This window comes from Corythoichthys intestinalis, chromosome 3 (assembly GCF_030265065.1).
Source record: "Corythoichthys intestinalis isolate RoL2023-P3 chromosome 3, ASM3026506v1, whole genome shotgun sequence".
Classification (NCBI taxonomy): Eukaryota; Metazoa; Chordata; class Actinopteri; order Syngnathiformes; family Syngnathidae; genus Corythoichthys; species Corythoichthys intestinalis.
In genome coordinates, this window is record NC_080397.1 from 26516411 (window position 1) to 26531578 (window position 15168).

Consider the following 15168-nt stretch of genomic DNA (forward strand, 5'->3'; position numbering starts at 1 on the left):
CTAGGCTGCTTAAACAGCCTTGGCTCATGGTGACGCGGGTGTAAGACTTAAGCTGCTGTAAACAGAAGAAGCTCCTCTCCACACCGGCAAAATACTCCAGCAGATATTTACGCTACAAGATCGCTGATTCGTTTATTTCGCCATCAACCAAAAAGGGATTCAGCGTCAGACAAATCATCTTGCAGAGAAGCTGAGCACCCAGACAACCGAGTCCCGCCTACTGCCCTGTCCACCTCCAGAGATGCTGGGCAACCAATGGGTGGGACGAACCTAGCTTTTGACCAATTATTCGCGGCAGTGGAACACGCACTCTCAAGTTTTCAAATTTACCCTCCGTTCCTTTTCAAAAAAATGATCTGTGACCCTGTTGTACAAACAAGGCGTCGTTTTTAACAAAGGATGATTCTGCAAGTCTCTGGTTCAACTCAGAACAATGGATAGAAAATTTAAAAATTCTCCCACTGATGTTTACAGGCCAAATCACTGATATGCTCCTTTTGCTGTCAATCAAATAGGTATTCAGACTCAGACAGATCACCCAATCAACAAGCAGAGAAGCTGAGCTGAGCGAAGCTGAGATGATCGGTGTCCACATTGTTTGAAGCACTGTGAAGCTGCGTGAATGATTGAAAAGAAAGCCGCTTTGTATCCAGTGACACGAAGCTGATTCTGAACAAAAGTTGAACGTTTTTAGCTCACATTTAGTACATACAACAGTATACATTTGATCACTTATTTTAGGAAATCCTAGGGGAAGCTGAGCCTGCTTTCCTGTTTTAGAGCATTCGCCTCTGCTTCGTGCCCATTCGTCCACCCCTCCTTCTCTCTTAATCAGATTATTTTTCTCAATAATCTAGTCAAATAATTTTCTCCATATTGTTTTGAGTGTTAAAGACTAGTTAGCAGATTACTGCGTCAGATTATTCCATTTACTTTAAGTAAATATTATTTGTTCTTATTAAGGCTATACATCTAAAAGTTGGTAATTTTTCTACTAAATCAAGAAAATTTTGCTTTCAAGTAATGCTTTGAATAATATATATTCTTTATTTAAGAACATTTCTCAAAAACAAGGTTTTATTTAAAATTAAATTGAAAAATGTATTGCTTAAAATAAATCTGTTGAGTTTTTTTTTAGCTAGCTATTTTTCTTATTTCAAGAAATCTGGGTAAAATTTACTTGAAGCACTGCCAGATTATTTCTGTTAGATTTACACTGAAAATAAGGGAATTTAACAAATTGTAAGGAAGTGTGTTTTTGCAGTGTAGATGCGGTACTTTACGAACAGCCCAGAAAGCACATTTCAACCCGAAGTATGCATGTAACCCGATTTGTTACATTACTGTCTTTATTTTTACGTGACAACACAAAACTGCTTTTCACACAATGGTTGGAAGGCAGCATATCTTTACCGATGTTTCTTCTCCTTTTCTCTTTTCTTTTTATGATGGGTTGGCTATTCTTTTGGCTCAACCTAGAAGACCCAGATTTGGGGCCATCATGTGAAAAAAGGAGGACGAAAAAGGCAAAAATACTCACAGCCGGCACACAAACACAGACGAGCACAATGCACCAGCTACTGTAACATAGAAGCTTTGGACTAAATGGCGGTCAGGGCACGGGCGTCATAAATTTGAAACATCATAGGTTGAGGGCATCGTAACCTGAGGACCCCTTGTATTTTCTTGTTTTTGTAGTCCTAATTGTTACATGTTGCTATGTGGCAGGTGTGCCTGTCTCCCAACGGCACAGACATGCGAATGCTGCAGCCGTGTGACGCCCCGCTAAGAAGGCACTTCCTGCGGGCTGTCAAGGTGGAATACAGCGTCTCACCACGTCAGAGCGCCTACCGGGTCCAAATCCACCACATCCAGGTTAGACATTAGTTAGCTTTATATCCAAGACGGGATTGTCCTCCACGTCTTTTATACTTATGTCGCACAGATTCAGAATCAGCTTCCAGGGGCCATCTTTCCCTACGTTTTCTACCCTGTAAAACTTCCAAAGTCCATCACCATGGACGCAGGTCTGTTGAACAGATTTTTTTGTGTGTTTTTTAAAAAATTTTTTAAAACGTGTTTTTCCTTTTCCTTCAGAACCTAAGCCTCTGACAGATATCAGCATCGTCACCAGGGCGGCAGGACACTCTGACATCTCCCGCATCAAGTAGGCAGCATCTGCTTTTCCCAAGTAGGGGTGGAAACCTCTCTTTACATCACGATATGATACGATTTGCAATCACTCAGGATTATGATAATTTCACGATAATGCGATACAAAATATCAATACATGCGTCAGAAAATCATTTTGGATGTGCTACAACATTTAAAAAGCAATCCTTTGTATCTGGTTTGATGCCCTTTTTTTACAATCTTATTGTAGTATGATCTCCTTCTCAGGTACTTCATGGTCCTGATTCAAGAAATGGATCTGAAACTTGATCTAGGCTTCCTCTACGCTATCCTAGACCTGTTCAGCTCAGAGGTTGCCAGGGACTCCAGCATCCAACAAGAGGTCCGGTCCACTTATCAAAAGTTCTCCTTACAGAAATGAGCGCTTGCATCCACTCACTTTGCACGATTCTGCTTCCTTTAGGTCGAACTGTTCCAAAAGGACTTGGAGTATATGAAGACTGAGCTGAATGACGTTTCCGCAGCAGACACCACCCCGATTAGCCTCTACGAGTACTTTCATATTTCCCCCATAAAGGTCCTATGTCCATTAATGATGTTTTCTAGATTTGTTTTCGCTTTCCCAACTTCCACTGTTACACTTGCGTTTGTGTTTTTTTCCCCAGCTCCACTTGAGTTTCTCCCTGAGTACAGGAGGTGAGGACGGCCTGAAGGAAAAGCGGGAGAGGGAGCTCATACCCATCCAGTCACTCAACCTGCTGCTTAAGAGCATCGGTGCCACACTCACCGACGTGCAGGATGTTGTCTTCAAGTGCGTGCCCGCTAATAAAAAATGAGTCACGTCGATAAGCTCACTATAAAATGTCGTTTTTGTCAGGCTGGCTTTCTTTGAGATGACGTTCCGGTTCTGCACCACACAGCAGCTCCAGTGGGAGGTCATCAGGCATTATTCCAAACAGGTAGCACTGGGAGAAACCATGTATTGGAAGCTACTGTAGCTGGCCCGATCATGTCATTTTTAGAAGATTGGGATCAGGTAAAAAAGATTAACTCACTGACTGCCATTCACATGGATAGACGTCCAACTGAGAGGCCCATACACTCCAATCAAATTGGATTGGACGTCGATCTCCGTCAGTGGCAGTGAGACATGATCACTCAATGCCAGCCTTGCCAATTCAAATACATTTTAATATGTATCATTGTCACTGATTTGAGCTAAAAGCAATAAAATAATCCAGTGGTATAAGGATTAGGGATGTCTCCTATCCTAGGGGTCTGCAAGTCCAGTCCTCGAGAGCAGCTATCCGGCTTGTTTTCCATGTCTCCCTCCTTTAACACACCTGAATCAAATGATCAGCTAATAAGCAAGCTCTGCAGGAGCCTGATAACGATCCTGATCATTTGATTCCGGTGTGTTAAAGGACGGAGACATGGAAAACAAGCTGGCTAGCGTCTCTCGAGGACCGGACTTGCAGACCAATGCCGTTTCTGATTATGTAATCAGGAATCAGGCCTAAGCACGTTAGTTTTAGAAGATCGGAATCTGTTGAAAAAGTTTTTTAAATTTTAAGATCTTTTTTTTCTATCTAAGGGCTAGAAAGAAAAAAAAAAAGTACAAGGATATTGTCAAAAGCAACCTAAAAATTTTGCGTAGTACAAAACATACATTTTTTAAAAGATAGGAATTTGCTAGCAGCAATAAAATAATCAAGATCGACAAGGATATTGTCAAAAGAAACAAAACTTTTTTTGGGGGGGTGATAAATGACTAAATAAATAAATGGTACTTTGTATCGGCAGATCCTCAAAATCAGGTTACTCAAACTCTGGTGCAAAAAATATGTGATCGGGACAACTCTAACTTATAGTAATAAACTCAGTTTTCATTACATTTTAAAAGAGCCACATGATTGCACGTCTGTCATTGTCAATAGCACTAAAAGAGTTCATGTCAAATTTGTTATCTGGTGCTAGAACAAGTTCATTTCTAAAGAATTGAACTCATAAATCAAGGTGTGACTGTTCATTTCAGGCAATCAAGCAGATGTATGTGCTAGTGCTGGGCTTGGACGTTCTGGGAAATCCCTTTGGGCTAATCCGAGGGCTGTCTGCAGGAGTTGAAGCCCTCTTCTACGAGCCCTATCAGGTAAGGACCAGAATCAAGTCGAGCTTAGCATTCAGCTAAAATGGGTGGTGTTTGGGTGCTCCTCAGGGAGCCATTCAGGGACCAGAAGAGTTTGTGGAAGGGATGGCGCTCGGAGTCAAAGCTCTGGTTGGAGGAGCTGTAGGTAAGCAAATACGCTCAGTTAACATAATGATTTTCAATGTCTCAAAGCCACTGTGCATAATTTTTATTATATTGTTTATTAAATGAATAAAATATATACAATATAAAATAGAGGCGTGCGAAATTTCCGATTCTTAGATTATTCGCGATTCGGCCGTGGAAGATTCGAGAACGATTCACAAATATCCAAATTCCGATTATTGAATTATACCAGGTAAAGCGGAAGTAAAAGACAGTCAGCGCGGTCTTTGGGATGCAATGAGGAAAGGACCGATAGACCATGGAATATCGGAGATATGATCGTTTTCATTTCATGGGAGGAAATGTGTTTTATCCATTAGAGGGCACTCATGCTCTTTGGATGAGTGTTGTTTCATTTTTGTACATTTTTCTTGTCTGAATTAATGAATTTTGTATAATTTTTTTGGCCTAATATGGACATGTATTACGTTATAATACCAATAGTTCATTTGGATGATGTTGCGCCGAAAAAAAACGTACACCATTGTTTAAAAATTTTTTTTAAAAAAAATCAGACAATTACTCACAATCTTACTCATGGCTTGAGTATTCTTTTCACTCAATCGTTTTTCACTTGTACTTGAGTACTTTTTTGGATATGTACATTTACTTTTTTTTGGGTACAATTTTTTAAATTACCGCTAATTGCGTAAAATCTTTGGCTACTCTAAACACGTCTGCAGATAACCATATCTGTATGATTATTTAGCGCTTTTCCACCCATAAAATTTTGCTTAAAGCACTTTGCCATACTTGTTAATTGCCGAGAATACAGTATGTCAACAAAGACTGACATTACAGGAGGCATAGCCGGGGCAGCCTCCAGGATCACAGGAGCCATGGCCAAGGGCGTGGCTGCCATGACCATGGACGAGGAGTACCAGCAGAAGAGGAGGGAGGCCATGAACACCCAGCCCAGCAGTTTTAAAGAAGGTCTCACCAGGGGTGGCAAAGGATTGGTGTCTGTACGTCTTGTGCTACTTTCTCCCATTTATCGGTTCGAAGCAGTAGTCTAATTTGGCGTGTTTTCTGCTCAGGGATTCGTCAGTGGAATTACAGGCATCGTCACCCAACCCATTGCAGGTCAGTACTTTGTTTTAACTCTTTCCGTGCCATTGACAAGAGGTGTCAAACTCCCGTTACTCTCTGTGGGGCGTAAACAAACCTCGCTTGCTCTCGCGTGAACGTGCACAACCTGATGACTGCTGCTGATTGATCGTCAGTATCTCAGTACCCACCTAACGTTATACTACAGGATGATAGGTTTCTGAAACCCCCAGCATAGCAATGGGGGAAAAAGAACACTCAAGAAAGAGAAAGTCACCAGAGGAGTTGAGGGAAAGCGAAATCCGATATGAAAAGAAAAAGGAAAGAAAGTTTCAGCCACAGTGACGAGACCGTTGGAATTGACTCTGCTACGATGGGACAAAAAAGATTTACTGTGAGGTGTGCAGATCAATGCCCACATATGCAGACAAGTAAGTTAGAGAAAAGTTAACGAGTATGAAACCTGTGGTGTGAACATGATAATTCATCAGCGTGACTACGAAGAAAATAATATCGTTAAAACGACGGTCTAGTTTGAAAATCGTTAGCCATAATTGCCTTAGTCATCTCTTTGACTTCTAAATTGTTGCCACAACAACCGAGCCGGGGGAGACTACGAGAGGGCGGTAAGGGGAAGACAGGAAAGCTTCGCCCAGGCACGGGGCTCTGGAGCTCCCAAGAATTTTTTTTTTTTTTTGTGTGTGTGTGTTGGTTTCCCGAAAACATTAAAATATGTGTAAGTGGTCAGTGCAGTCGATTTGGGCTCATTCATGTGTACTGGAGTGATTATGGAATTGGAATAGGATTATTTGCACTAGATTCATGTTTTTTGCATGGTTTTGCTGCATTTTTCATTTCATTTACTCAAAAAAAAATTTTTTTTTATTCATGTTATTCAAGCAAATTGTTCTTTTTCGTGATTATTGGGATCAATAACTGACGCGTTGACCTGGGCCAGTGATTCTGATAGACCCCTGTAAATGCAGTTTCTTTTCTATGGCGGGTACGATTTAACAGCGACATCTATTGGCCGTGATGAAAACTACAGGTAAAATGTAATGTTCTCCAATGGCGTACCACAAGCAACACGTCACTTCCGCTCATTAATATTCATGACATTAGCTACTGTTGCTAAGCAAGGACAAGCGTTTGTCCCTAAAAGGAAATGAATGGAAATCGTGTACGAAAGAGATGTTTACAGAGCTACCCCCTACCAATTCTCTCCGAAAATGATGTGCCTGGTGCCAAATTGACTGGCATAGATGTGGAAGAACATAAAAATGTTCAGTTAAAGAGATGGCTTTAGTGTCGAAGGCTGAAAAAGATGAAAAAAACGAGCCGGCCTAAGCATAGCTTTAGCTTTTTTTTATCGACGCGACTGACAATGACATTCTCCGGTTTCAACAAGCTATCCTTTACCATCAGCCCTGTCTTTCTTATGTATCCTCTGGTTGTCCTACGTCTCTTACCGTTCTTGGGGGTAATTTAGTTAGCTTTGTGTAGCGATCGCAAATGCTACTCAGTGACAGCCAACGAACACTTTTAATTTTTTCATTGATAACACATCTTAATCCTATAATTTATTTACACTTCCCCCTTACTAAAGTTGTTTTTATATATATATATATATATATATAAAACAGAAACGGTAACAGTGGCAGTCCGATACCATTGTAATTTTTTTCAGGTCATTCATTGTCAGACAGAAGCAGTATGGCACAACGTTACACTAAAAAAATAAAGTAAAAATATAAAAATGGCTTACCTCTTTGTCCTCTGAAAGACCATGCCAACCCAACATAATGTTTACTGCATATGAAACGTAAATGGATTCGCCGAGCTGGTGTTAAAAGTCCGCTTAAGTTGATTCGGTCTTCACATTTTTTCCTCCCGAGTTTTTGGTTTCCGGGAACGTATGAAGAAAACATCCTTCATGGTCCTAATGTCTAGAGTTGTTTCTACAAGTTCCAAAAAAGCAATGCGTGATCGGCATGTTCGTTTTTGAAAGATTACCGGCGAAAAGTAGCACAAATTGCGTTGTGTCTATGCGAGGGCGGGTCTATAATTTCCCACTTCGGCTTTACTTCCGCTTTACGATGCGACGTCACGGTCTAAAAATAGCCTGCGTGCGGTATGCCATTCGCCCCGCCCCGCCCTCTGCAGACTGATTCCTAGGGGGACTATTTAAAACTAACTCCATTATTTGACTAATTGACTGTAATAAATTATTGTCAAGCATTTTGATGGAGACATTGTTGATGTAAAACATAGGAGCTCAAAGGGAAGGAGCGGCAGGCTTCTTCAAAGGCGTCGGGAAAGGGCTGGTCGGAGCGGTCGCCAGGCCCACCGGAGGCATCATCGACATGGCCAGCAGCACTTTTCAAGGCATTAAGAGGTGAAATTTATTGTGTCAAACATACACAAAGACCGATGGAATAAGTCTTTTTTTATTCCCGGTTTCAGGGCGGCGGAGACATCTCAGGACATCGAATCCCTTCGACCCCCTCGCTTCATCCATGAGGACGGCGTCATACGGCCGTACAAGCAAAGAGAGGGCATCGGAAGCCAGATGCTTCAGGTAGGACTCCTATTTCTCCACCGACATCCATTTTGCACTCACTTTCTTTTTCCTCCAGAGGCATGTGGTTGTACTCCAAGTCCAGGCAATGCACATGAACACTGTCTCTAAAGGCACCAAATGAATGAGTGGAGAGAAAGTGGGAGAGGTGGATGAGTTTCTGTGGGCGCGCAAGCAGTTGTTTAGTTGGCTTTGGCTTAAAGTAGTTGTGATCCATTGGCATGTGCTGGTCTTTCAAAGATAGGAAGCTCAATTTCGGCCTACATCATAAGGTGTGTCCGTTTATCTATACGTAAATTTTACCCTCTGTTTCTTCTTTTCAAGAAATTGATCTGTGACCTGATCGTAGCACAAGACGTTGTTTTTGACAAAGAAAGTGTCACTAGGTTGATTAGGAAAGCCCGGTTCAATTCAGAACAATGGGATGAAATTGGAAAAATCCTCCTGCGGATGTTTACACCACAAGATCGCTGATTCGCACACTTCGCTGTCAATCAAAAAAGGGATCCGGCCTCAGACAGATCACCTAATCACCATGCAGAGAAGCTAAGCGCCAGCCGAATCCCGCACAATCTCCTATCGATCCCCAGAGACGCTGGGCGTCCGATGGGCGAGATGACCCCAGCATTTATCCAATTACTCGTCTTGTTTCGCTGCAGTAGAACAACGCACTCTGAACTCGATCTCTGTAAGACGTTCAGAGTCCATACGGTTTAAAGCAGTGAGAAGCTGAAACCAGCGTTGTAACCAGTGATAAGAACAGGCCTGAAAATCACTCACCTTTCGGCGAAATTCGCCGTTTTGAAGTCAAAAAGTGTGAGCTACGTGAATTGTGTAGATCCGAGGAGAAAATTTTTAGGGGTTGGGGGGGGGGGGGGGGTCGTAAATCCATCCATCTAACTCACTAACGACATGTTTTATTGAAGTTGCTAAGCCTGTTGCGATATGCAATGAGTCAATTTATCGCAAGGTGTTTTCCGAAATTTCCAGGTTCGCGGTGAATCAGTAACAGGCACACTTTTGCTCAATAGATGATGTTTATTGATTAGAAAATGCAGAATAAATGACATTTATTGATTACAGTCCCACAAGAGCAAGCAAACAGATATCAAAAACAAGCAAACAAATGGTAACGTGATGCTAGATTTGAGTTTGTCAATCTCAGAATCCCCACTTTACGTTACAGCACAACTAGTTGTCCCTTAGAAATGAAAATCGCTTACCGTGACAAACGAGTGGTAAAGCCAACAACACTCCAGTAAAGCGGCAAAGGGACAAAGCCAGATGATCCGTACGTGACCCGCTGGCGGACCTCACGGGTTGCCCAGAAATGTCCGGTTTTGTAAGGACGCACCCCACGGAGGCGGAGAGGCCAACTTCCGCCCCCGAGCGGCGCGGCCCCGTCTAATCACAAACATTTAAACTACTTTTGGTTCAGCCCCCTTGAAAAATGGCTTTTCACATGGGACAAATGAGCTGTGCTGCAACAGATGCCAACAAATGGTAAATATTATGGGTGCAAAACAAGTTATCTCTATGGGACCCAGGCATGTAACTATGGGACCCAGGCGTGTAGTAAAACAATAGTATGGTGCAAAACAAGTTATCTCGTGAGATTCATACACGCGTCTCCTAACTATGGGAACAAGGTGAAAAACAATAGAAGTTGTTACAATCTATGTCACAGAAGTAATCATACATCACAAAAGCATAATGTAATATTTTCCCCCATCACAAGGTAAATATAAATGAGGGCGGTAATTTTCAAGGCTGCGTTTTATCACCGCATGCGTGCGTGTAGATGACATATGAGACTCCAGTTGTTGTGTCCAGATGTGTATTAGTCATCAACACGCTGTGGAATTACAGTTCACACATAAGAAAATAGGGAAACACATCTATATTAAACACTGTAAACGTTAGCAATGCTACATTGACACGACCGGGAAACAAAAGACGACCTACTTTAGCCTGCTTAAAAACATAGGCAGTCCTCTCCAAAACACAAACTTGCGGTTAAAAGGTGACACTTCAAACATGAAAAATCGCTTATTAACAGCATTTGCAAATGAAAAAATGAAAAAGAAAAAAAAAAATCTATTGGTGACACCACAAGCAATAACGAAAAGTGCTTTTTGCGGAGTGTAAAGTTGTTAGCGGTTTAGCGAACGTACTTCCGGTGAACATTTCAAAATAAAAGCATGTCACGTTCGTCATATAAACAACGATTTCTGGAGTTAATCGAACTTACTTCTGAATTGTTACTATAATATGTAAATACTTTAATACTAAATTCAGGTTCTACACTAATAATAGCTTTAAAATGACACCCCTTTTTAAAAAAAGATGACTGGCAATGAATATTATAATGATATTATATATAGTAGTATACTATAATAATAATGCTAGATTTTTTTTTTTTTAAGAATTGTTTTGAATAATGTTGGAAAGGGGAAGTTAGTGTTCTGAATCGGTTTACATTCCATTCGCCACAAGTAAATGCTATCAGCTTAGCCAGCACAATATATCGTTTGAACATCTCCATCGCAATGTGGGCATGCGCAATAGTCACATTGAGGACATGCAATTGTTTTTTTTTTTCAACTTTTCAGCTTTTGTCTTACTTCATAAACGCAGCAAGTGTGCAGATCCTGTATTAAACTGAATTAAATAAATTAGGGCCGATGGCGCCATTTTTCAGAGCATCGGAATCGTGTGAAAAGGATCGGGTTTTTATTAAAAAACAGCATACATTCATGTTGTTCTGCTTCATGCTCGTACAGCGTCACAGCGTTTCACTCTCCCTCCTGCTAGGCAGAGCGACCAAACTTTTTTTCTTGGTCAACAGTGCAGCTATTCCAAATGGAGCTATTCCAGTTTTTTGGTGAAAATTTTCTCGTTTTAATATCGCAAACTCCCCAGAAAATCGCAGTGATAGTTTATTCCAATATCATTTAAAAAATGCAAAATTATTAGTCGACTAATCGTAAAAATAGTCCGCTGACTATTCGGGAGAAAATTAGTCGTTTGGGACAGCCCTACTGAAACACATTTCCTCCACACCCTTCTCACCTTTTTAACCCCTGACCCATTTTCATGCCTGTAAGAAGCTGATTGTGAACAAAAGTTTAGTGTGTTGTAGCGTATGTTTAGTGAATGACATGTACACACAACAGTATAGATTTGATTGCATTTTTGTTTTTTTTTAAACATTTTAGGGGAAGCTGCGCTTTCCTCGTAGTCTTAGAGAAATCGCCACTGTCAGCCGTTTACGTTAACAGTTCTGCGCTTGCTGTGCAGGCTGCGCTTCATTTTCAACCTCTAGCCACTCGTTTTTTTCCCCTATTCAAGGGATTTCTAAATGTTGATGCTCACTCTCTGTCACGTGTGTGTTCTGTTTCCACAGAAAATTGAGAACGGTCGTTTTGCTAAATACCGCTACTTTGCGCATGCCAAAGTCAATGACTCGGACTTCCTCATGATCACCAAGAGGTGAGCTATCGCTCTCATCGGGCAAAGGGATGGTCGCTTTATGTCAGCTTGTTTCTCGTGGTCAAAGGGGCATTTTCTTCGTGACCACGGGCACTTTCGGTCAGCTGATCTGCGAGTGGCAGTATTTGTTCGATGAGTTCACCAAGGAGCCCACCATCGTGGAGCACCGACGTCTTCGTATCGAGGCCAAGGTGAGCAACTGGGTTTTACTTTAAAGCGGATTACAAACTTTGAAAAATGAAATTATGTTAATATTTTAGAGATTTTTTTTTTTTTTTTTAAATTTAAGCTATTTTTAAAAAAAGTGGAGCTACATACTTGTTTAGTGTTTCTATTTTCACTAAAAGTTGAAACAATGTTTGTTACTTTCATAATAGTTTGCTTTTTTTTACTCGTTGTATTGTTTAGGAGCGAGTCAAATCGGTGTTCCACGCCAAAGAATTTGGCAAGATCATCAACTTTAAGACGCCCGAGATCGCTAAGGTGAGTCATCATTGTCGCTATCATCATATGGAAGTAAATGAGTGGAACTGAAGTCATCATATCCATATTGGAATGAATGAATAGGAATAACTGACGTACGATATGATGATGAATATCGAAAACGAAATTGTGAGGATCTCATATCGCCATCATGTTGGGCAGAAAGTAAATGTACAAGCCTGCAGCTCATATATGCACGCATACATATTTATAGGAGACTTACAGTGGGGCAAATAAGTATTTAGTCAACCACTAATTGTGCAAGTTCTCCTACTTGAAAATATTAGCGAGGCCTGTAATTGTCAACATGGGTAAACCTCAACCATGAGAGACAGAATGTGGAAAAAAAAACAGAAAATCACATTGTTTGATTTTTTAAAAAGAATTTATTTGCAAATCATGGTGGAAAAGAAGTATCTGGTTAATACCAAGAGTTCATCTCAATACTTTATGTACCCTTTGTTGGCAATAAAGGAGGCCAAACGTTTTCTGTAACTGTTCACAAGCTTTTCACACACTTTTGCTTGTATTTTGGCCCATTCCTCCATGCAGATCTCCTCTAGAGCAGTGATGTTTTGGGACTGTCGTTGGGCAACACGGACTTTCAACTCCCTCTACAGATATACCATGGGGTTGAGATCTGGAGACTGGCTAGGCCACTCCAGGACCTTGATATGCTTCTTACGAAGCCACTCCTTTGTTGCCCTGGCTGTGTGTTTGGGATCATTGTCATGCTGAAAGACCCAGCCGCGTCTCATCTTCAATGCCCTTGCTGATGGAAGGAGATTTTCACTCAAAATCTCTTGATACATGGCCCCATTCATTCTTTCCTTTACACGGATCAGTCGTCCTGGTCCCTTTGCAAAAGAACAGCCCCAAAGAATGATGTTTCCACCCCCATGCTTCACAGTAGGTATGGTGCAATTCAGTATTCTTTTTCTCCAAACACGAGAACCTGTGTTTCTACCAAAAAGTTCTATTTTTGTTTCATCTCACCATAACATATTCTCCCAGTCCTCTTCTGGATCATCCAAATGCTCTCTAGTGAACCGCAGACGGGCCTGGACGTGTACTTTCTTCAGCAGGGGGACACGTCTGGCAGTGCAGGATTTGAGTCCCTGGCGGCGCATTGTGTTACTGATAGTAGCCTTTGTTACTGTGGTCCCAGCTCTCTGTAGGTCATTCACTAGGTCCCCCTGTGTGGTTCTGGGATTTTTGCTCACCGTTCTTGTTATCATTTTGATGCCACGGGGTGAGGAGGGAGTAGAAAGTCCATGTTGCCCAACTACAGCTCCAAAACATCACTGCTCTAGAGGAGATCTGCATGGAGGAATGGGCCAAAATACCAGCAGAAGTGTGTGAAAAGCTTGTGAACAGTTACAGAAAACGTTTGACCTCCATTATTGCCAACAAAGGGTACATAACAAATTATCGAGATGAACTTTTGGTATTGACCAAATACTTATTTTCCATCATGATTTGCAAATAAATTCTTTAAAAATCAAACAATGTGATTTTCTATTTTTTTCCCACATTCTGTCTCTCATGGTTTACCCATGTTGACAATTACAGGCCTCGCTAATATTTTCAAGTGGGAGAACTTGCACAATTAGTGGTTGACTAAATACTTATTTGCCCCACTGTAGGTACTCTCAGACTTTCATTGGTAATATCATTGAAACATCAACTGTCTAATCACACAGTGGTCACACACAGTCAGTTCAAAAGTAAAGCCCACAAAATCAACCAGAAGTGACCGGAAATTACGTAAAACACCCCCAAATTGGCCGCCACTGACAGCCAAAGACGTCCAATCTGAAGTGGGAGGGATGGCATTCATCATTCGCTGCCACCTTTCCACTTCAAACGGATTGGACGTCTACTAGTGATAAACCCATTCCAATTCACACCAGAAGGATGAAAATAGCTTGCTTTTCTGTTTACTAGTTGTCTTGGAGAAAATCCTAGAAAGATTTCCTTACCTGTTTATCGATAATTCTTGTATCGTGATATCATCGTTATCGTGAGCCTTGTATCACAAATTGTATCGTATCGTTAGGTATCCAACCATAATGTTGTTTTTTCATCTAATAATTAAAACATACATACGTATACAATACTAATGGGAATTGTGACTAATTGTCTTTTCAGTGGGTCCTGTCTAAACTAGAGGATGCAAGAGACACTTTACCCAAATACTGAAGTGCCCTTGGAGCATTTAGTCCATATTCTTGATTTCAAGGTGAAGATGTGTACACTTGTACGCGCTTTGTTCTCGCTCACTCAGCAAGAAATATCAAATGCTCAAATGGCTTGCCGTACAAACACACACAATAGAGCTCATGTCCATCAGTGCCTTTGTCTGTTTACATCACCTCACCCCGTGTGTGCGTGCATGCATGCCCGTTTTCTAACAAGCGTCAAGTTCACTAACAAAGGGAATTATCGCATTTCACTTTTTTTTTTTTCTTTGGAACAGTTTTAATGTCACACCCTCATGACTCATAGCCAACCACACCAAAATAGTAGTGTGTTTTTTTTTTAATGTACATTTCCGTAATTTAAAACTCAGGAGTGTGTGAGTTGAGTGAGGCATGCCATTTTTATACTGAACTGCTGTAATATTGATGATATGTATATATATTCAAATAGATATAAATCCATTCACGTAACTGGCTTTGCTGAAGTAATATAACATTTTTATGTCACTGTCATCATTGAAAATGGAATATTATGTCTCTGTATTTCACTTTTGTTGGTGTTTGGACTAAATCAAATTTCACAAAATTAGGAGCTGCTTTTCAATTTGTGTGTTTCTTATTGTCATTTTTGGGGGGGGGGGGGTGTATAAAAACAAAAGTATTTTTTGGTGCGATTAAAAACAGTCAAGCTTTTTGGGGTTGGCGCAAAGTTAAAAAAGATGAAAGCATATGTTTCATTTTCTTTTTGCCAGGATATAATATAATTTTTTAATGAATAAATGCATACTGAAATTAATAAAAATGTTAACAAAATGAATAAAAACAGAAAACTGCTAAAAAGTTTATTTTTGTTTAATTTCATTGTATTTGACTCATAGCATGCCATTGACAACAATAGATGTCCAATTCTTTTGAAATGGAAG

General features: G+C 40.7%; 1 protein-coding gene across 2 annotated transcripts in view; it reads left to right on the plus strand.

The window, feature by feature from the left end:
• Nucleotides 1-15093, plus strand: part of vps13a (vacuolar protein sorting 13 homolog A) — an 82293-nt gene extending 67200 nt beyond the window's left edge. For both annotated transcript variants that reach the window (XM_057831098.1, XM_057831099.1), the window contains 17 exons: nt 1729-1875; nt 1946-2027; nt 2098-2167; nt 2401-2515; nt 2597-2710; nt 2799-2944; nt 3011-3092; nt 4169-4282; nt 4349-4424; nt 5246-5409; nt 5482-5527; nt 7763-7886; nt 7955-8069; nt 11476-11561; nt 11629-11752; nt 11970-12044; nt 14196-15093. In XM_057831098.1, the coding sequence (XP_057687081.1) occupies nt 1729-1875; nt 1946-2027; nt 2098-2167; nt 2401-2515; nt 2597-2710; nt 2799-2944; nt 3011-3092; nt 4169-4282; nt 4349-4424; nt 5246-5409; nt 5482-5527; nt 7763-7886; nt 7955-8069; nt 11476-11561; nt 11629-11752; nt 11970-12044; nt 14196-14246 (1731 nt within the window). In that variant the 3' untranslated portion in view covers nt 14247-15093. The remainder of the gene's footprint in view (nt 1-1728; nt 1876-1945; nt 2028-2097; nt 2168-2400; nt 2516-2596; nt 2711-2798; nt 2945-3010; nt 3093-4168; nt 4283-4348; nt 4425-5245; nt 5410-5481; nt 5528-7762; nt 7887-7954; nt 8070-11475; nt 11562-11628; nt 11753-11969; nt 12045-14195) is intronic.
• The last annotated feature ends 75 nt before the right edge of the window (nt 15094-15168 follow it).